This window comes from Lagenorhynchus albirostris, chromosome 1 (genome assembly GCF_949774975.1).
Source record: "Lagenorhynchus albirostris chromosome 1, mLagAlb1.1, whole genome shotgun sequence".
In the NCBI taxonomy this organism is placed as follows: Eukaryota; Metazoa; Chordata; class Mammalia; order Artiodactyla; family Delphinidae; genus Lagenorhynchus; species Lagenorhynchus albirostris.
The window spans coordinates 123,704,873-123,728,408 of NC_083095.1; the positions used below are offsets into that span (position 1 = coordinate 123,704,873).

Here is a 23,536-nt window from a genome sequence, read left to right on the forward strand (position 1 = left end):
CTATTAGGACAAAATAACTAAGCAGGCTCTGCAAGAAGGGGAGACAAATCTTTAAGTAGTTCTTATAGTGTGTACTAGATTTTTCTGTTTGTTTCCCTAAAAACAAGATTAATTTTTAAAATTAAATTTTATTTTAATCAGAACAGTTTTGGGACTTCCCTGGTGGTCCAGTGGTAAAGAATCTGCCTTTCAGTGCAGGAGACGCAGGTTCGATCTGTGGTCGGGGAACTAAGATCCCACATGCCACAGGGCAACTGAGCCCGTGAGCCGCAAACTACAGACCCCACGCGCTTTGGAGCCTGCTCACCACAACTAGAGAGGGAACCTGCACGCCACAACTAGAGAGAAGCCTGTGCACCGCAACAAAGAGCCCGAGCACCGCAACGAAAGATCCCCATGCTGCAACGAAGATCCCGTGTGCCACAACTAAGACTCTACACAACCAAAGATACAAATTAAAAAAAAAAAAAAAGAACAGTTTTGGGGAAAATTCTGCTGGTCTTATTAGGCTAAAAGAACAACCAGATCAGAGGTGCTACTGTTGTGCTGTCTGAAAATGACCCTTAAAACAAGGGAGCATTATATAGGTGGTACATACCAGTTATCCACTGTACTTTTGTCTTTTTTCATTTTAAAGATTTAAGTTTAAAATATAAAGATCACCCAGCAAGTTTCAATTGGAAAATGTAAGCAAAAGCAAATTAAATTTTAAAAATACTTTTCAGGAAAGTAGATTTGAAGAACTTGAATTACCGTTGTGCACATACGTAAGCCTCCTTTCTTCTCTCGTTACAATGTTGGATATCCATATATCATTGCTATGTATAAAAGCAATCCAGTCCGGATCCGCTGGGCATAATTTTGGATCCATCCGAATGTTGGGACAACTAGTCTCCACTAGATTGGGCCGTAAGGGTTGTTGCTAGAAAAGTAAACAACATTTAAAGGCAAGTATCAGGCTGATACATATTTGTTTACCAGCGCCCTTCCTATAAAACGAATAATAATCCCAAGTACAATATCAACTATAATAACTGCTCTCCAGAAAAATGTACTTTCATATGCCTTAACTTATAAGAGAGGACTCATTTTTTTTCTATGAATTAATAAGCATAACAGGAGCAGAAATAAAGACAAAATAAGAGCACTTCATAAATTCTGTTGTCCAAATCTGTTTAAACAGAGTAATTATCGTTTGTTACATGCTTTTATTAAACACTTATTTGACTATTTCACTTATTAAATATTTCTAATTAATTTTACCAGTATAAAATAATTTGCTCATAAAAATGTAATGAAAGCTAGAATCATCACAATTCTATCAGAAGAATAGTTCTGATATCACATTAAAATTGCCTAGAATAAAATCAAACATTTAAAACCATTTACTGAGATGAATCAAGCTTTTAGGGGAACCACAGAGGGATTGCCCTGTGATATCATTATCTTCAAAAATCCACCTCAGCACTTACTCAAAAAATGGCACTGATGCCCTTTACTAATTCTTCCTACACAGCAAGTGTTTTTAGCATTTTAAAAATTGTATACTAATGTCACTGAAAAAATTATTAATTCTTAAAATTGGAAATTAATACCCATATTTCTTGTTTTCTTTACTACTAAATTAGTAGTACACAATTAGTGAAAAGAATTTTTTAGTTTGTTTAATTACCTGTCTGATTTGGACACAAATAACCTCAGGACCCAAAAACAGATTTATCAAGTAGTAACATCAACTTACAGTAAATCCTTGTGGCCCTCCATCTTTTACGTGATAAATTCCACTACCAGCTTGAAATAGAAATGTTCCACTTCCTTGGTGATAATCATAAGAAGCAATTCCAACTGTTCCGATTCGTTTTCTTTCTCTCAATAGTTCTTCTTCTCGAGAATACATTCCATAGTCCAGTGTTGCCTAATACAGAAAGAAAGTCTCACATTCCAGTCTTCTGAAAGGTGGCTTTTTGCTTTTAGCACTGAAATTCTAGCATCTCCAATATTACTGGGTTTACATTTTGAGTGATCCCAAAATTTGCCAGCAACTTTAAACAGATTAATTTCAGGAAGTCTGCTGAAAAATTTCTTGGTAAAGGGTCCCTAGACGATTACTGTATACATTAGAGAGCAAGAATTAAGTCTCATCACCTTGGCTTGGCATTCAAGATCTTCTACAACTTAAATGTAATATAGCAGTTCTGCATGCACTTAAGAGCAGACTCTGAAGTCAAGCAGTTTGAATCTAGGCTTTCACTCTCATTAGAAGTCTGACTTTGGGCAAGTAGTTTAATTTCTTCAAAAGTAATTTTCTTCACTTTCGAAGTAGTAATAAATCATCTACTTCAGCTTTGTGAAATTTAACTTAGATAAAAATATGTAAAATGTTTAGCACAATGATTGGCACAGAGTAAAGTTCTCAAATATCAGCTGTCATTAGTACCTTTCCACTAATCCACTAATTCTGCTTTAATAAAACCTTAGGTCAGGCTTGTCACACCACTGAGGTAAAACCCAATATGCGGTGTTCTGCTCCTGGCCTTTGTTCCATCACCGCCCCCCCCCACCCGAGGCCATTTTTCTTTCTATCTATCCAAGTTTTACTGATATCCCAAAACCTTAGCCCTAATTCAACATTGGCCAGGAAAGTTTCCTGATGCACTATGGTGTAGTGATCTCTTCTTTGAAATTTATATGAGTTACTATCTCTTTTACTCATTTGGCTATGGTTTTGTTTTTCACTTTTTTTCAGTATTTCTGACTAGAAATAGATTAAAAAAAAACAACTTGAGAGCAGAATCTGATTTTTGCTTTCCTACCTAAAGCATCTGTTAAAATCTCCCTCAAAGAATATTTGTAATCAATGATTGATGATGAAGAAGGACCTTCCCAAACTAAAAATATTATTTGACACATATATAAAATTTAAATATATATATATATAAAAATCTAATAAGTGCTAGTTTTAAAAATTTACATCCACATCTTCCCTCACTAAGAGTTCTTTATGATAAATAAGGGGATAAATAAAGGAATGGTAAATAAGGGAAACAGACATGGTTTCTGCTACCAAGGACTAACACTATTTTATGTTATGTTATGTTATTTTATTTTATTTGGCCATGCCATGGCTTGCGGGATCTTAGTTCCCTGACCAGGGATCAAACACCGGCCCCCCACAGTGGAAGCGCAGAGTCCCAACCACCAGACTGCCAGGCAACTCCCAAAGGACTAATACTTTGAAAGTAGCCAAGTTCAGGGACTTCCCTGGTGGTCCAGGGGTTAAGAATCCACCTTCCAATGCAGGGGACGCAGGTTAGATCCCTGGTCAGGGAGCTAAGATCCACACATGCCGTGGGGCAACTAAGCCCGCATCCGTACGTCGCAACAAAGACCCAGTGCAGCCAAAGTAAAAAATAAATAAATAAATATTTAAAAAATAAAAAAAATAAAAGTAGCCAAGTTTATATATCCAGAAAAAACCATAATTCAAAAAGATACATGCACCCCAGTGCTCACTGCAGCACTATTTACAATAGCCAGGACATGGAAGCAACTTAAATGTCCATCAACAGAGGAATGGATAAAGAAGATGTGGTACATATATACAATGGAATATTACTCAGCCATAAAAAAGAACAAAATAATGCCATTTGCAGCAACATGGATGGACCTAGAGATTGTTATACTGAGTTAAGTAAGTCAAAGGCAAATATCATATGGTATCGCTTATATGTGGAATCTAAAAAAAAAGGGGGTACCAATGAACTTATCTACAAAACAGAAACAGAGTTACAGACATAGAAAACAAACTTACGGTGACCAGGGGGTAAGGGGGGTGGGGAGGGATAAACTGGGAGATTGGGATTGAAATATACACACTACTATATATAAAACAGTTAACTAATAAGGACCTACTGTATAGCACAGGAAACTCTACTCAGTAGTTTGCAATCAATGATTGCATTTAGGGTCCACCCTAAATCCAGAATTATTTCATCTTTAGATACTTAATTACATCTGCAAAGACCCTATTTCTAAACAAGATCACATTCACAGACACTTTTAGGACTTGGACATATCCTTTTGGTGGTCCCTATTCAAACAACAGGACATTATCAAGAAAGTAAACAACAAAAACTGCTAACAACCTGGTTAACAAAGTGGGCAAAAGACTTGATTAGACATTTCTCCAAAGGAGATATACAAATGGCCAATAAGTACATGAAAAGATGTTCAATATCACTAATCATTAGGGAAAAGCAAATCGAACCACAATGAGACACTACCTCATACTCATTAGGATGGCTCCTATTAAAAAGCCAGAAAATAGTAAGTGCTGGCAAGGATGTGGAGAAACTGGAACTCCTGTGCACTGCTAGTGTGAATGTAAAATGGTGCATGGAAAACAGTATGGCAGTTCCTCAAAAATATAAAAATGGAACTATCATATGATCCAGCAATTCCACCTCTGAGTATATACCTAAAAGAATCGAAAGCAGGGACATGAAAAGATATTTGTATACCCATCTTCATAGGAGCATTATTTATAATAGCCAAAAGGTAGAAGCAATTCAAGTGTCTATTAATGGATGAATACACAAACAAGATGAGGTATATACATACAATAGAATAATATTTAGCATTCTGACATATGCTACAACACGGATAAACCTTAAGGACATTATGCTAAGTGAAATAAGCCAGTCACAAAAGGACAAATACTGTATGATTCTACTTCTATGAGGCACCTGGAGTAGTCATAGGAACAGAAAGTAGAATGGTGGTTGCCAGGGGCTTGGCAGAGAGGTAATGGGAAGTTATTGTTTAATGAGTACAGTATTCCAGTTTTGCAAGACAAAAAGAGCTCTGTGGATGGATGGTGGTGATGCTTGCGACAATGTGAATGTACTTAATGCCACTGATGTACTAATGTACACTCAAAAATGGTTAAGATGATACATTTTATATTATGTGTATTATGTCCACAATTTTTTAAAATGAAGGTATAAGAACTTCAGAGTAAGGTAAATGAAGAATAGAAAAAAGGGGAAGTAACAAAAATGTCTTATCTCGATAAAGGAGAGATCAAAATGTGTTTAAATGTATAGATTTAAATTAATGATTATAGTACTAAATACTTGCCAAAGGTAATTATGACTGATTTTCTACTAATAAATTAATGATTACTGCAATTAAAGAAAAAGATAAAAAGACAACCCACAGAATGGGAGAAAAGAAAGTCCAGTATCTAGAATACATAAAGAACTCTTACAATTCAACATTAAAAAGACCCAATTTGAAATGGCAAAGGACTTGCACAGACCTTTTTTAGGCCTCGTCATGCAGCTTGCCGGACCTTAGTTCCCCGAGCAGGGATCGAACCCGGGCTCCCTGCAGTGGAAGTGCATTGTCCTAACCACTGGATAACCAGGGAATTCCCCAGACATTTCTTTTCTTTTTAAAAAATTAATTAATTAATTATATTTATTTTTGGCTGCTTTGGGTCTTTGTTGCTGCATGTGGGCTTCCTTCTAGTTGCAGCAAGCTGGGGCTACCCTTCGTTGCAGTGCTTGGGCTTCTCATTGTTGTGGCTTCTCTTGTTGTGGAGCATGGGCTCTAAGTGTGCGGGCTTCAGTAGTTGTGGCACGTGGGCTCAGTAGTTGTGGCTTGCGGGTTCTACAGCGCAGGCTCAGTAGTTGTGGCGCACGGGCTTAGCTGCTCCACGGCATGTGGGATCTTCCCGGACCAGGGCTTGAACCCGTGTCCCCTGCACTGGCAGGCGGATTCTTAACCACTACGCCACCAGGGAAGCCCTCCCCAGACATTTCTTTAAAGAAGGTATACAAATGGCCCATAAACACATGAAAAAATGGTCAGCATTACTGGTCATTAGGGAAATGCAAATTAAATAACAATGAGATATCACTTCACATCCGTTAGGATGGCTATAATCAAAATGACGGACAACAACAAGTGTTGGTGAGAATGTAGGAAATTAGAACCCTTATACATAGCTGGTGGGAATGTAAAATGATGCAGCTGCTATGGAAAGCAATTTAGTAGTTCCTTAAAAATGTAAACACAGAGTTACCACATAACCCAGTAATTCCACTCCTAGATATATACCCAAGAGAACTGAAAACAAATCTATACAAAATCTTGCATTTGAATGTTAAAAGCAGCATTATTCATATAAGCTCCAAAGCTGAAACAACCCAACTTTATCCATAAACTGATGGATAAATAAGATGTAGTCTAGCCATACAATGGAATATTATTCAGTCATAAAAATAAATGAAGCATTATTACCTGCTATAGTGTGAATGAATCCAGAAAATACTGTGCTAAGAGAAAGAAACCAGTCATTAAGGCCCACATATTATACAATTCCATTTGTATGAAATGTTCAGAATAGGCAAATCTATAGAGACTCAAAGTAGATTAGTGGTTGCCTTGGCCTGGGGGTACAGAGGGTGAAAGGATGGGGAATGACTGCTAATGGGTTTCTTTTGCAGATGACAGGAAGTTCTAAAATCAGATGGTGATGATGGTGACACAACCCTTTGAATACACTTAAAAACTATTGAATTGTATACTTTGAGTGAATTGTATGGTATTTGAATTATATCTCAACAAAGCCAGTAAAAAAATTTTTTTAATGGAAAAGCTTATTCTATGCTAACAGTAATCAAAAGGAAGCTAGAGGGACTATATTAACATCAAAGTAAACTTCAGAGTAAAGAATATTACTTGAAATAAAGAAGGTCATTTCAAACTAAGAAAGCAGTAGATTTACGAATAGGATATAACAATCCTATCCACTTATACCCCTAATAACATAGCTTCAAAATATATACTAAAGGAAAAACTAATAGAACTGCAATGAGAAACAGTCAAATCTACAATTATGGTTGGAGATTTCAACATTCTCTCTCAATAACTGATAGAACAAATAGAAAATCAGTAAAGACATAGAAGACTTTAACAATACAATAAACCAATTTGATCTAATGGTCATTTATAGACCCAACAAAAACAGAACATATATGCTTTTCAAGTGAACACAGAATACATACAAGGATGGACTACATTCAGGGCCATAAAACAAGACTTTAAAAAATTGAAAAGATTTAAGTCATACAAAGTATGTTCTTGGATCACAGTGGAATTAAATTAGAAATCAAATTTCTGAAAAATATGCTAATATTTGGAAACTATATAGTACACTTCTAAATAACTTATGGGTTAAAGGGAAATAGGAAGTATTTTGAACTAAATGAAAATGGAAGCACAACATATCAAAACATATGTGCTACAGCTAATGTGGTACTTAAAGGGAAATTTATAACATTAAGTGCCTATATAAGAAAAGAAGAAAGGTCTCAGACTAGTGACCTCAGCTACCACCTTATGAAACTAGAAAAAGGAAAACAAACAAAATCCAAAGTAAGCATAAGAAAAGAATTAATAAAGTTTAGAGCATAAAATGATGAAAGAGAAAAAAACAAAACGACAGAGAAAAATAAATGAAACCAAACTGATAAACCCTTAGCCAGACTGATCAGGAAAAAAAAAGGCTGGGAGTGGAGAAGACACAAATTACACAAAATATCAGGAATAAGAGAGGGACAACACCAAAAATTTTACAGACATTGAAAAGATTAGGGAATATTATGAAACTTATGCCAATAAATTTGATTACTTACATGAAATGGAAACATTTCTTAATAGACACAAACAACCAAAGTTTTCTCAAAAAGAAATACATAATATGAATAGCACTACATCTAAGGAAGAAATTGAATTTGTAGTTAAAAACCTTTCCACAAAGAAAATTACAGGTCCAGATGGCATCACTGGTGAATTCTACCAAACAATTTCTAGAAAATTAAAAAGGAGGAAATAACTCCCAACTTATTCTGTGGCTAGCATAACACTATTACCAAAATCAGACAAATTTAAAGAAAAGAACACTACAGACCAATACTCCTCATGAACATAGATATAAAAAAATCTAAACAAAATATTAGCAAATTGAATCCAACAATATTTAAAAGGATAATAAGTTAGAACCAAGTGGGCTTTATCCCAGGAATGCAAGATTGGTTTAACACTCAACAATCAAGTGATGTTTTGTTTTACCGTATTAACAAATTAAAAAAGAAAAACCCTGTTCACAGCAGCACTATTTACAATAGCCAAGACATAGAAGCAACCTCAATGTCCATTAACAGATGAATGGATAAAGAAGATGTGATATACATACATCACAGAATGGAATACCACTCAGCCATAAAAAAAAGAATGAAATAATGCCACTTGCAGCAACATGAATGGACTGAGAGATGATCACACTAGTGAAGTACAGAGAAAGACAAATAAATGATATCACTTATACATGGAATATAAAAAAAAATGATACAAATGAGCTTATTTACAAAACAGAAACAGACTCACAGACGTAGAAAATAAACTTATGGTTACCAAAGGGGAAAGGTGGGGGAGGGATAAATTAGGAGTTTGGGATTAGCAGATACAAGCTACTATATATAAAATAGATAAACAACAAGGTCCTGCTGTACAGCACAGGGAACTATATTCAGTATCTTGTAATAAACTCTAAAGGAAAAGAATCTAAAAAGAATATATATATATATATATATATATATATATATCAATCACTGCTGTACACCAGAAACTAACACAACATTGTAAATCAACTACAATTAAAAAAAACAAAAGTGAGAAAGCACTTAGAAAGTTAAAAAAAATACTAGCAATGATCAACCAGAAACTGAAATTAGAAAACAAAGCCATTTACAATAGAATAAAGAAATATGAAATACTTAGGGATAAATCTTATGAAGGACTGTGCAAGACCGGTACATTGGTTGCCTGTATCCCTGAATGGGTGGGTAGGGGAGAATACAAGCCAGCACAAGGAAACTTTTGAGGGTAATGACTGAGGTAAGGGTTTCACAGGTACATCATATGTACATCCAAATCTATCAAATTGTACACTTTAATATCTGCAGCTTTTTATATGCCAATTATACCTCAATAAAGCTTTAAAAAATGAAACCATGTAAGAAACCATATAAAGCACTGGATGAAAACATGGATAAATTCTTTTATAACTTGGGTGTAGAAAAACTGTCCTATGACAGAAGACACAAATTCTTGAAACAATACCAAAAAGATGGATAAATTTTATTACACAAAAATCTTCCACATGGCGTGCGCACACACACACGCACACACCATAAAGTAAAAATAGAAATTACAACTTCAGGAAAATATCTGAAACTATATCACAGACAAAGGGTTATTAATATCTCCAGTATATAAAAGGCTCCTAAAAATGAAGAAAAAGACCAATCACTCCACAGAAAAATGGGTTAGAGATAAAAGATGATTAACTTTGCCTATAAAAGAAAAGCAAATTAAACTACACTGGTATACCATTTCTATCTATCAGATTGGCAAAAAAATCCAAATGTCTGACCACATACTGTGTTGGAGAGTCTCTGGGAAAACAGGCACACTTATACCTTACTGATGGAAATTCAAAATGGCACAGCTCCTATGGAAGAAAATTTGATAATATCTAGCAAAATTACAAAACCATATACATTTTGGTCCAGTGACTTCAGTTCTAAGAATCTAGCTTAAAGTTACACTGGCAAAAATGTAAAAAGCCCAAGCCATTTTACTGCACTACTATCTGTAATACAAAGATTGAAAATAACTAAAATGTCTATCAAGAGGGAACTGGTTGAACATGATTTGTCTGTACAACACAACACAGATGTAAAAAGAAATAAAGATTATGTATACAGTTGTCCCTCAGAATCTGTGAGGGATTGGTTCTAGGACACCCCCCACCCCCATGGATACCAAAATCTGTGGATGCTCAAATCCCTCAGACTATAAAATGGCTTAGTACAGCTGCATCCAAGGATGCAGCTTAGTTCTGCATCCAAGGATGCTGAACCGGTGGATATGGAGGACTCACTATATATTCTTACGGAGTGATTTGAAGGATACATTGTTATTTGAAAATTGCAAGGTGGAGAAAATGTATACTGTATGTTACTATTTATCTAATGGGGGATAGGAATATCTATGTAGTCACTTATATTTTTTAAAAAAGAAGGATAAGCCATTTAAAAACACAAAGATTATCTAGAAGGAGAAGGGGAGAAATAGGGTAGAGGAGATGAGGAGCTTCTCTGAATACTTCTGGTTTTGTAGATCTGACTTTGGAACCATATAACTATTTTCTACAAAAATTAAATTAAAAACAAAGGAATTCCTAACACTTGAAAACAAAATGAAGCAAATGAATCTAATTGTATAGAACTGATAGCATGACCACACAGAGAAGACAAATTCCAAGTTACTGTTAAGTAATCAGCACTGATTCATTTGTTATTTTAAAACTGTTTTGTGTGTAGTATGGAGTAAAGCAAATGAGCAATCATACTGTTGTTTAAAACAGAACCTTTGGCACCAGAGAAAGAAAATTCGTATGTAGGATAAATGAGGTTAAAGAAAAATCCTGTAGTGCAGTATCTTAACTGGATATATCAGTCTGACCTTATATCTTATCTGAATTGATATGACTTCATGGTGATCTGTACATTTCAAACACACACACACACCCACACCCACACACACAATGTATGTATTCCCTAGTTTGCCCAATAAAAAGACCTAGAAATGATTAACAACCCAATAATAATAAGCATCTCTAGTACCCAGATCATGGTCTCTTAACACCACTTTCCCCTAAAGAAACTAGAGAGAAATGGCTGATTCTAAGCATGGGATAAGCAATGTGAAAGATGATCATAACACATCTTCACAGCAGAAAGCAACAGCGCTATCATCTATTACCAGGGTCACGTCAAAAGGATTTGACATGTCAAGTTGAAAGGGATTCCAACAGCCAAAAATAAGACATTTGTACAATAAGAATAATAACTGTCAATGGATCAAAAGATACCAAACAGGCTTACACTGTAAGTTTATAAAGATACAAAAACTCCTCCAAAACCCCTAACTGATCACATATTTAAGACTGTAGAACACAGATTATTTGAAAAATGGGAAATAAAGGACAAGAAACATCCTGCCTTTCTATTGTGAACTAGAACTCAGAATAACTGAATAGTTGTTGAATAGCAGTTTTCTCTTTATAGAAGTTTTTCAGTTAATAAATGAAGAAGGAATGATAAAATTTCACTGTTTTATAATGGATCTAGGTAATGATCAAAGGGTGCTATCATTGCAAGAAGATAAATAAGGCTCTATACGACTTTTGATGGAGGCATACAACGTCTATGAAATATTATTTTGTTAATTGTGGTAAAATATATAACATAAAACTTACTATCTTAACAATTTTTAAGTGTACCATTCACTACTGTTAACTATACTCACATGGCTGTGCAACCCATCTCCAGAACTCTCCCATTTTGCAAAACTGAAACCCTATACCCATTAAACTAATTAAACAGCAACTCCTCATTTTTCCTTCTCCTAGCCTCTGTCAACTACCATTCTAGGAGTCTATTTGACTACTTTAGGCACCCCATGTAAGTGGAATCAGACAGTATTTGTCTTTTGTGACTGGCTTATTTTACTTATCATGGTATCTTCATAGTTCATCGATGTTGCAGCACGTGTCACAATTTCCTTCTTTTTTAAGAAGGAATATTCCATCACATGTATTGGGTTGGCCAAAAAGTTAGTTCAGATTTTTCCATAAGATGTTTTGGAGGGAATTCCCTGGTGGCACAGTGGTTAAGCATCCGCCTGCCACTGCAGGGGACATGGGTTTGAGCCCTGGTCCGGGAAGATCCCACATGCCGCGGAGCAACTAAGCCCATGAGCCACAACTACCAAGCCTGCGCTCTAGAGCCCACAAGCCACAACTACTGAGCCCACGTGCCACAACTCCTGAAGCCCACACGCCTAGAGCCCATGCTCTGCAACAAGAGAAGCCACCGCAATGAGAAGCCCACGCACTGCAACGAAGAGTAGCCCCCACTCACTGCAACTAGAGAAAGCCTGCGTGCAGCAACGAAGACCCAACACAGCCAAAAATAAATTAATAATAAATAAATAAATATATTTAAAAAAAGATGTTCTGGAAAAACCTGAATGAACTTTTTGGCCAACCCAACATATGACACATTTTGTTTATTCATCTGTCCATGGACACTTGGGTTACTTCCGCCTTTTGCCTATTGTGAATAGTGCTGCTATGGATATGGGTATAGAATTATTTGTTCAAGGCCCTGCTTTCAATTCTTTTGATCTGTAAAGTATTATTGGGGGAGAAAAAAAGAGGAAACCTGGGTCTGATGAAGCTTTGAGATCTGACTACCTATTTATATTTACAGAGAATACAGGAGACTGAAGAACATATCAAATAACACCACAGGAATACAATCAGCAAAACAGACCCTCTTTCTTCAATAGATAAACTGCAATGGGGAAAAAATGGATGGAAAGGAAAGCAATATATTAAAAGTAAGAGAAACTTAAGAAACCTATCAATCAATTGTAATATATGAACCTTACTTAGATTCTGATTTAACAAATCAAGTGTAAAAAAAGAGAAATTTAAAAATCAGGGAAATTTGAATATTTTATATGAAGAAATGATCAATGATTTTTTAAGATGTGATGATATCTAAAAAGAATCTATATTCTTTAGAGATACATACTGACTTATTTAGGAGTGAAATGACCTATTTGGGAACTCTTTAAAAATAATCCGAGATGTGGGACTTCCCCGGTGGTGCAGTGGATAAGACTCTGCACTCCTAATGCAGGGGGCCCAGGTTCAATCCCTGGTCAGGGAACTAGATCTCACATGCATGCTGCAACTAAGAGTTCGCATGCCACAACTAAGGAGCCGGCAAGCCGCAACTGAGGAGTCCTGGAGCCACAACTAAGGAGCCCACCTGCTGCAACTAAGGAGTCCATGTGCTGCAACTAAGGAGCTGGCGAGCTGCAACTAAGACCTGGTGCAACCAAATAAATAAATAAATAAGAATGCCAACTCTCTAAAAAATAATAATAATAATCTGAGAAGTGGGGATAGGGATTGTGAGGGAAGACTGGTAAGGCTACAGTGAAACACTGATGGCAAAGATTTGAAAATTGTTAAAACTAGTTTGCATAGGATTCTACTTTTGTATGGTTTGAAATTTTCCATAATAAAGCTTAAAAAAAAAAAAAACTCTGACTCACTAATTTGCAACCTTTTCCATGAGAAAACTACCATTATTTCAGTTCTACACACTGTTCTTAGAATAAGGAATTTTTTTGTTTTAAAGGAAAGTCACAAACCAATGTAAGAAACAACATCCCTGATAAATAGTTGCAGTCAAAATGATTGTCATGGAAGGTTTTGTTTTGTTTTTTTTTACTTCCTAAGAGAAATATCACATTTTAGTTCCTAGTCCAAATATTCTATTCAATACTCAATGTAAAAATAATAAATGAGAACTAAAAAGGCAAACAATCACACCCAAACTATCATCTTGTTTTTGGGATGTTTTGAACCATTTACATATTGTCTAAAGACAAAATATTGAAGAAAAAAAAAAAACCTAACCTTTGATTTTACATAAATTGAATTATGCTATTTAGAAAAAAAAAACTGAACTTAGTACCTTTATTTAACCCTTACATTAGTACTGTTACTAAATATTAGAACTAAAAATTCAATTTAAAGATTTGAATAAAAAGCTTTCTGGAAATATACATTACTTCTTTTATGTGAATAACTTCCACCAAAATGTGAGAATTACATAACTAGCAAGTTTGTAGACGAGAAAGATAGTTAAACAGGGAGAAAGGTAGCCAAAAAACAATCTGGGGACTTCCCTGGCAGTCCAGGGACCATTGGTTAAGACTCCACCCTTCCACTGCAGGGGACACAGGTTGATTCCTGGTCGGGGAACTAAGATCCCACATGCTGCGCCGTACTGGGCGGCCAAAAAAAAAAAAAAAAAAAAATCTGAATTGTAATATCTACTATCCCTAGTTTCAGATATTGAGAATTTAATGAAATTTCATGGTCATACATGCAAAAACATAAAAATGTTTTAATTCCTTTTGATTCATATCTACTTCAAATATAAAACCCCAATTGAATTTCTGTCCCTAAACAAATGTAATATCTAAAAACATACACAAAATCATAGGAATAACAATGTTTAACCCTACCTGAAAAAGATCCAAAAGAGGCTTCCAAGAGAGCATTAAGACTGCTGCTCTGTTGATGGTTTTGGGAATTTCAGAATAAAACAGTGTATTTTCTCTGTTCTCACCAGACATAGCTATAAAAGGAAACAATCATTTTTTGTTATTTTAAAAAATAGCAATCTACCACAATTATAGCAGTAAGTATATAATGCCTCCTATATACTGCAAAATTTTGTACTCTATGGGACCTATAATGAATGTTAACAAGTAGGAGATGCACATGCCATATGCCACAGTAATTTTCTTCAGGCTCCCAGAAAAATCCTCAGGTTTCCTTTTGATATTCAAATTTTAGTCCCTCTCAAAATAAACATAAAAGTGTATAAGATGATGTAAGGATAAGTGTCACTTTTAGTTTTTTTCTTTTTTAATTGTTAGTGTCTTACAAGTTGGCAATAGACTCATTAGATTCCAAATGGGGGTACTTTGTGACAACTTCAGACTATCAAGCTTCTTCTTTTTATGAATCATTTAAAGTATTTACTTAGAAATATACATAGGTCTAACAATTTGAGTTTTTCTTCACTATAAATGTTCTACCACTATAATCACTAATAAGTTTCAAATGAAAGTACATTCATATTAAAACAACACAGAATCTGATATCTGATTTGTTAAAAGTCTCTTTATCCTTTATTCGAGAATTGTGAAAGAAAGAGGTCTACACTAAGTAGAAGATAGGTCTATTCTGTGAAATCATACAATAACTGAATGGGAAGATCACAGCAGTGTACAATAAACTACATACCAAAGAGAAGTAATAGAAATACAACATGGTTATGAAGAGGTGAACCAAAGAAAACTCAAAGTAAAACAAAGTCCTTCTACTCTAAAAGGTGCTAGAAAGGTATCACTTCCAAAAAAGCTAGGGGAGAGTGAAGGAAAGAGAAAATAAATCACACAGGAAGAACAAAAACTCTCTCTAGTGGAACAAATCCTCAGCCTTGTGTTTCTGATAATGGCAGAGAAAGCAGTCTGTGGAAGGGCATGGTAACTTCCATGCTAACCCTTGCAAAGGTGGGGGATGACTCTCCAAATACCCACAGATTCCTTTATCCTTTTATTATCCTAAACTTTTCTTAAACCTTTCTTAGTTTGTTGCCTTTTGGAGTAAAAAGTCAGGTATCAGCTGATATTTACTTCAGCACTTAGTTTTGCCTTAGATCTATTTTGTACATTCCAGAGTTACTTTGTTACATAATTCTTAAGACTGTAGTCACTTATCCATACCATTCATAATCTTACAAAATATGATCATATCCTCCTTAAGCCTTTTCCTTCTAAGAGCTTTCAACCTGCAAATATGAAAAAGCTGGTTCTCATCTACCCTCAAATGAGAGCCATCCACAATCACTTCAAATGCTCCTCTTAAAACTGCTCCTTGTTCCATAATGCCTTCCTTGGCTTCAACCTTGACCAATAAAAATTTCCAACGCATTCTATGTACACACACACACACCAGTTCTGGTTAAACACAAAATGACCTTTTCCCATTGTTTCTTTCCTGTTGACACACTGCTATTTATTGGTGTCCGAAGTATATTAAAATTTCTGAAACAACAGATTTACATGGAAAAATATTAATATGCAGATGGATATAAAAGACTTGAGCAAATGAAATGGCATACAACTTTCTTGAAAAGCTCAATATTTTATAAAGATTGTCAATTTTCCTAACTTCATCTATAAATATAATGTAATCCTAAAACAGTATAAATAGGATTGGGAGAAAGGAGCTCTAATCTAATTTTAAGTTCTCACAGAAAAACAAGCAAACAAAAATAATCAAGAAAAGTATGAAAAAGAGTGATGAAGGGTGACTAGTACTATAAAATAGTAAAACATCTAAAGTTATGATAAAAATAATAATAGTAACAGCAGCATAACATTGGCACTTGATTTGACAGACAGATCGATGGAACAAAACGAAGTCCAAAGTAAATAAAGATTTCAAAAAATATAATTTGGAGCTGAGAAAGCCTTTCTAGATGTGATGCAAAACTACATAAAAAGTAAAAATTTAACTACCAAAAAAAAAAAAAATCACAGATTTCTACAGAAGGGCAAAAGGCACTAAAGGCAAAAGACATTAAATCTCAGGGAAAAATACTACAATGGGTTAATTCCCTTCTTGTACAAAAAAGTGCTTTATGTCAATAAGAAAAGCACCCACAACCCAATAAAAAATAGACAATGATTACAAACAGATCAGTCACAGAAAAAGAAATACAAACGCCTTGTAAATATGGGAAAGGATGCTCAACCTCACTCATAAGAAAATTAAAACTACAATGAAATATGGGGATATAATGTACAGCAATACTATATTGCATATTTGAAAGTTGCTAAGAGAATAAATCTTAAACGTTCTCATCACAAGAAAATTTTTTATTAACTATAACTATGTATGGTGACAGATGTTAACTAGACTTACTGTAGTGATCATTTCACTATGTATATAAATATCGGATCATTATGTTGTACACATGAAACTAATATAATGTTATATGTCAATTAAAAAACAATAATAATTTAAAAAAATTACAGTGAGGAACTGCTGTTCACCAATCAGACTGGGAAAGATAAAAAGAAGTTTTATTACTCACTATTGGTACAGGTGTAGAGAAATACTCTGAGACAATGCTGGCAGGGATGTAAACTCTATAACCTCAATGGAGGGGCAATTTGGCAATATCAATACAAATTCAGAATCTGTACACCTTTTGTCCCAATAATTCCACTCTTTGGAATTAGTCCTATTAAGTAAATTCACATATGTACAAAAATGATCTAATACAGTGATATCTGCTCCCTCATTTTTTGTTAATACCAAAATAGAAAAACCTAAATGCCCATTATTAGAGGCCTGGTTAAGTAAAAGATGGCACAATTATATAATGGAATACTCTGGAGTTGCTTAAAAAAAAATGAATCTACAATTACTAATGTGGACTCATGCAGAGAATATCTCTTTAAAAAAAAAATTGTCAAACAGCTTTGGAGGAGGGGAGAAAACCTATTTTTAAAAACTTAATAAACAAAGGCACATTAGCAGGTCGGCCCTCAAACACATCTCTGGCTATTCAGCCCTTCCTTTCCCACCCAACCCCTAGCTGTGGGACTCAACTCAGGCCTCAGTTCCTCCAGTGTTCCCATCTCTCACATCCTTTCTTCCTTATTCTAACAACCATTCATTGCCTTCAGGCTCTGGGTTAGGAAAATAAAATAGCGTGACTACAGGAAGGAAACTCCAAAATTTATGGGCTTGTGATTCCATTTCAACTATTGTACTGGGAGTGAAATCCCTTTCTTTAAGCAGTTTTAATGGTTAATTCATAAACATTTTTGTGAGACATTTGTTTATAGTTAAGAATTATGGATGGTATGGCTATAATTTTTAACTATTATACTAAATATAAGGGTTCCTCCCCTAATTGTGCCCAAACTCTCTTCCAACCAAGCTGCCTGATTTAGCAAGTATGGATGGGCTTTTCTTATATTGCTTCTCCAATCTGAGGAAAGTCTGACTTTCTGCCTCTGAAAAAAACCATAGCATAAGTTTCTTGAGAAAGATATATATATATATTTCCTACTTAGATGACTTACCTAAATATTTTAGCATCATCTCTCAATAAATGTGTTCAATGAGCGACAATTAATGAATAGGCCTTTGGGACTTAAGCTAATACAAATAATAATTACCAGCTGGTGAATGCTAGGCAGCATACTATAATTTACAACTATTATTTCCAATCCTAAAAAATAATACTGTAAAAAAAAATAATAATACTGTAATGAAGACAGCTGCTTGGGGGATGGGAATGGGGTCTACAAATTTTTTTTCTTTCCCTTTTTAGTTTCCTTCCTCAAACTAGCCATAGTACAATAAAACTTGGTTTGGCTGTACAAGAACAGTATTGTGTTTCTTAATATTGGTTTAAGTTGGAAATGTTTTCATGTAAAATGTTTAATACTTAAGACAATCCCATGAGATAGACATTAACCCTCATTTGATAGATGAGGAAATTGAGACCCACAGGGTAAACGAGTCAGCAAAGAGCGGATACCAGAGCTTAGGCTTCTGATTCCAAGACTAGCTCTTTATCCACTGCCCTGTGTCTATATATGTGCTAGGTTAGTCAATACTAAGCTGTGCCTAAGCATGATAGTTGCTCAGAATTTACTACCTATTCCTTTTACTACAACATCTTAGTAAAGCATTTAAGGTGCATAAACAAAAAAACAAAAATGTCCATCAGTGGTATTGTGCATTTAATGAAGACAGACCTTAAACCTGGAGTGAATGGGCTCAGGAAGAAGAGACCAAAACCAGCCTTGGTTTAAAAAAACGAAAGCAGTAGCTGTTGAGAGTGGGAACTACTGTTTTTATTATTTGTGTTCCTAATCTGACCATTCCTAAGGAAAGGCATTTTGAACTAGCTTTAGGAAGAAGTAATATCTAGCATCTTTACTTTGAAAGTAAGATCATGATCAATTCATGATCTGTTATGTGCAAATAAAAATCAAGTTAATGGGACAAAACAAAATGAAAACAGCACCAAAACTGAAGTTCTTTTAATTATTTTTTTTTTCCTTTGGTGGAACCATCACTGATTCATTCACTTATTTATTCACCAAAATTTGAGTACCAATTGCATCTAGCCTGTTTGAATTAAGAAAGCATTTCCTTTCAGAAACTATGACTTCATACTCACCAAGGTAATAGATCCTGTCCGAATGAGGCCCATCTGGATCATTCCTCTTCACAAACATAAAATCATGTGGTGCCTTAGCCATCATGTAGCCATGATATTTTCTGGTATCAGCAAGCAGCTTTTTAAGCTGACTCCAGGAGTATCGTTCAACATAAAACGGCTCCAATTTAGGCCGATCCTGTGATTCAATATTCTCCTCACACTCTGCAGTTTCAAAGATCTCAACACCAAGCTGTTCTGTTTCCATCGCTGCTGCCATGTTGCATTTTCCTAGAAAAATAAGGCACATGAAGTTCACAGGTCTGCCTTCTCTTATATTAATCAGAATGACAGTCTGATAGGGCCCCCCAACACCCCCAAAAAGGGGGAAAAATGCTTTTCAGTACAGTTGCAATTAAACTTCGTAAGAAAAGCAATAGCTCCCCCTTTTCTTTAAAAATGAGATTAAAAAAAAATTGAGGTCATGTCTATTTCACAGTTGACTATAAATCTCTTGGGGAACTTTTATAAAAGGCTCTCCTTAAGTATCTCTTGCCAAAATTCCTTTTTCTTTCCCACATTGGAAGGAAACGGGCCATATGCCAGTTGGCTGCTATGTTCCTTCAAAGAGCATGTCAATAGTGAAGCTAAATGTGCCAAGGGAGTTAAGTGTTTTTGCACTTAAAAAAAGTAACTCATTTGATAAATGTGGACTTCTTCAGAGAACAGAAATAATCACGACCAATTAGAACAGTTATAAAATTGTGGCAAACAATGTACTTCTAATAACCTTTCTAGGGAGCTTACCCAAGATAATATAAATACTGTTTCCTTTTAAATGAGACTCCAAACAACAAAAGACCTAACTGGCTGGTACATTTTTTCTTTGTCTTTTGCTCTTGCCTAGACATCACTATCTGATGATCCCCTATGTAACTCTATACTATAAGGAATTTATGTGACTATTACTACAGATTATAAAACTTCTATGATTAAATGAGAAAAAAGTGGCTTTAGTTGTAGTTTATGCACACAACATTTAATGTTTGTAATATCAATATTTTGATAAAAGTTCAAACCCAATTTACCACTTCAACCCAAAAACAGTATTAAGATTTTATCTACTAATGATGTTTCTTTCATTTTACAAATCCAGAAGAGGATAATTTTTTCCTTTATCTATTTCAATATTTAAATGTAACAGGTGCAAAGTATCAGAGAAAATAACAAGAAGTGTTATTATAAGCCACTGTATGATATTCTGACATGCATTATTCATAACGCTACCAAAAAGGAGCAACATAAACAAAAATTCTGGGGCAACCTGCTCTTTTTGAACTAATAAATGTCCGAAACATGTGGACTTAGGAGATAAACTAGATTGCATTTGTGTAACCAATTCACGTAATTATTAACTACTTCTACAACAAAAATCAATACATGGCTGTATATTTAACATGATGTCTTTTTTAAACCTTAATTTCACAGGTTAACAGGAGTTCGTGGTAAAAACTACCAACCACAGAGAAAAAGTCATTAGCAGGTATGGGTTGTGAATTAGTCCATCAGGTGTGCTGTACGGCATTCGAAAGGAACAGAACTGTGAGGCCACGGCCACGATATTGTGTTTTTTTTCAGGCTACAGTGAAATACACTACCATTTTCAATATAACAGTAGCAAGAGCAGCCAGAAAATCTACTGGAGAGTTCTATAGTATACAACTTGTAATATTATTACAACTGGGCATTTACCTCCAATGATTAAAATCCAAACAGCTCAACAGAGGAAAAGTCATTTAGCTCACATGGTATTCAGCATATTGATATTAAGTAGCAGTACATGACAGTAATGGTTGTTTGCCCATCTAAAAGCTGGTGGGGGTCTGTTTTCTATCAAATGTGTCAATGGATCTAGTTTGATTCCTAACAGAGTAAGGGACAGGTGAGACAAGGAGATATACAAACTGGGCTCATTCTTCTCAACTCCCCTTGCGTTAAACTTGAAACTTCATCTCCAAACCACTACTTGAAACAATAGAGCTTGGGGATGGAACAGGGAAGCTCAGACAGACTTCCCAAGCTTACTGCCCAGCTTCTTGAGTCATTATTTTGACAAGTCTCTTACATAAAAGTTGCCATTACCTTGCACTTAAGCAAAACCATCTGGTATTCCTAAACTGTACTAGGTCCCTGGACTCACTATTTCTGACTCTCTCTACACACACACACACACACACACACACACACACACACACACTTTACAGTTCAAATGACACTATTCTGTATTTTATGGTCAATGTATATCCTGCATTTCCTAGGCTAGACCTGATATTACATAATTTTAGTAATTTACACAAACGTGTAACTAACTGATTTAATTTCCAGATTTCCGTAACACCTTACATACAAATACATTCTCAAAATATGTGACCCGAGTTTTCTAATTGCAAAAATTAGAAAATAGGTCAGTACATGTTCTTAGCACAGTGCATTTATTTCACTGCCCCACCTACCTCTTCACTTAAGGCCCTTCCCTGGTGCCTACCTGATTGTATTTTCATCTGTTCAGATCTCTTCCACATTCAAAGAGATCTTTTTGAAGTGACTCAACTTCAAGCATAGATCCCTCTGCTCATCCTGCTCTCTTCTCACAGGAGTCTTTCCTTTTCTCACCATCCAATCCTGCTCACCAGGATAATGAAATAAGATATAAAGCTGTTGATCATTATTAAAATGGATCATATGTGCCCAAAAAGATTAAGCCTAAAGTCTCAAATAGTACTTGAAACTGATGCATATTCTTTTTGATATAACATACAATGCCTGAATTACTTTGTATCTGCACTTTAATTATGAAAATTATAAACTGATTTTATTTCAGAAATGTATAGCCCAATTTACTCCAAAGAATATCCAAACGGTAGTGTAAATCCTGACATCCGGATACACATTAAAAGGTAAATTATGGAAGAACATTTAAAAGTATAAAAGGCATACAGATATGAGGTTACTCAGTGGCTGCTGCAAATCTTCAAAAATGACAGATGATTAATAATAAAATTTATTTCTATGTGCCTGGTCCTGTTCTTCTGCCTTTTACATAATAACCAATTTGTATTATTTTACAGAATACATGTTCAGCTGACTGGAGACAGAATAGACTCAACAGAATAACCAGTAAGAACTACAGGGTCATTTTTGCGGAGAGAACTAACTTCCAGTTAACATCAAGATTTTCACAAGATAAAGAATGTACTACCCATTTTCAGTGCATTCCATTTTTGCTTATTTCTTTTCCACATATACTCTGAAAATAACTGAACTAGGTAACTTCTCTAGAAACGGAAGTGTTAAGTTTGTTGAAATTCTGGCTTAGTAAAAGAAGAAAAGCAGGGTCTGTGATTATACCTGTCACTTTGTTATCGGTTTTAATTCTGGGCTCTCAGAGCCCAGATAGGTGATGGAGAGAGATGTGGCTCAGTGGCAAATGGAGGGAAAAAAGTTGTGCTAACACAGCAACAACGGACTACGATGTCAAGACACCTCCCCATTCACTAAGCCCCTCATTCAGAGAAGAGCATGTAAGGTTAGAAAATAGCCTCAGGACTTTTGAATTTGGACCCACTCAAATGTCATTCCTTAATTTTTAATCCAGGCGCCAGTCTGTCCACTTAAACACCCCAAGCCTCGTTGAAACCTAGCTATTTCACTCGTCAGCTAGTTGAGAGGTTCATTATCACAAAGTGGGCAACAATCTTGAAAGCTAGAATGCGGAAGAAGAGGAGAGGTGTAGCAGCGAATATTAAGAAGGGGGACTGGGGGGATGCCAAGGCTTAGAAGAAAAGTGTGTGAGGGGAGAGGTTTGGGGAAAAAAAAAAAAAAGGAAAGAAAAGCACCTATCCTGTGCCAGGTAGGTGAAATAGAATGAGAAGAGGCCAGTAAACAAGGAGGGCATCGACCTAAAGTGGGGCAGTAGAAAACACGAGCTGGGAAACCAGAAAATCTCAGTCCGAATCCGATCTGCCACAGTCGGACTTTAGACAAATCCCTTCGCCTCTGTGGGCTTCCGTTTCTCATCTGTAAGCCCGGACAATACCCGGCTCCCAACCCCAGCAAGGCTCAATTAAGATAACGGACGTGGAAGTCCAGAGGCCAGCACCCAGCGCTCAGGGGGCGCCCAGTGAACGTTGGCTGACTCGGAATCTGAGAGCCTGGGCTTCCTCTTCCGGCAAGTGGGGTCCCGCCACCGGCTGTGGCCCGCGCAGGGCGGCGCGCCGGGTAAACCGCAGAGCGGGCTAACCGGGAGAATGCGCCGGGCGGTTCCTCCGTGAGGCGGAGAGGCCCGAGTGGGCTGAGGCGCAGGCCTCGCGGGCGAAGGGGAAGGAGAGGGGGCGGATACTGCACCTTCCCCCCCCGGCCCCGCCCGGACCGTCCTGACGCGCGCTAAGGACCGGGCCTGCGCCGCTTCATGCCGCGCGGCCTCCACTCCCGACCAGGGGGCACCGGCCTCCTTGGCTACGGCGCCGGCGGTAACCGAAGCGGTGAACGCGGCACTTAAA

General features: G+C 36.0%; 1 protein-coding gene and 1 non-coding gene across 8 annotated transcripts in view; one reads left to right on the plus strand and one right to left on the minus strand.

The window, feature by feature from the left end:
* The window catches only part of DPP8 (dipeptidyl peptidase 8), a 57,196-nt gene extending 33,665 nt beyond the window's left edge, over window positions 1-23,531 (minus strand). For all 7 annotated transcript variants that reach the window (XM_060152122.1, XM_060152115.1, XM_060152131.1 and 4 more), the window contains exons 1-6: window positions 23,382-23,531; window positions 21,523-21,659; window positions 18,999-19,268; window positions 14,245-14,357; window positions 1,742-1,915; window positions 754-922 (exon numbers count right to left, since the gene is read on the minus strand). In XM_060152122.1, coding sequence (XP_060008105.1) covers window positions 754-922; window positions 1,742-1,915; window positions 14,245-14,357; window positions 18,999-19,268; window positions 21,523-21,559 — 763 coding nt within the window. In that variant the 5' untranslated portion in view covers window positions 21,560-21,659; window positions 23,382-23,531. The remainder of the gene's footprint in view (window positions 1-753; window positions 923-1,741; window positions 1,916-14,244; window positions 14,358-18,998; window positions 19,269-21,522; window positions 21,660-23,381) is intronic.
* On the plus strand, window positions 12,800-12,872 carry TRNAR-CCU (transfer RNA arginine (anticodon CCU)). Its single transcript has one exon. It is a non-coding gene; the product is annotated as a tRNA-Arg (tRNA).
* Window positions 23,532-23,536: the final 5 nt, after the last annotated feature.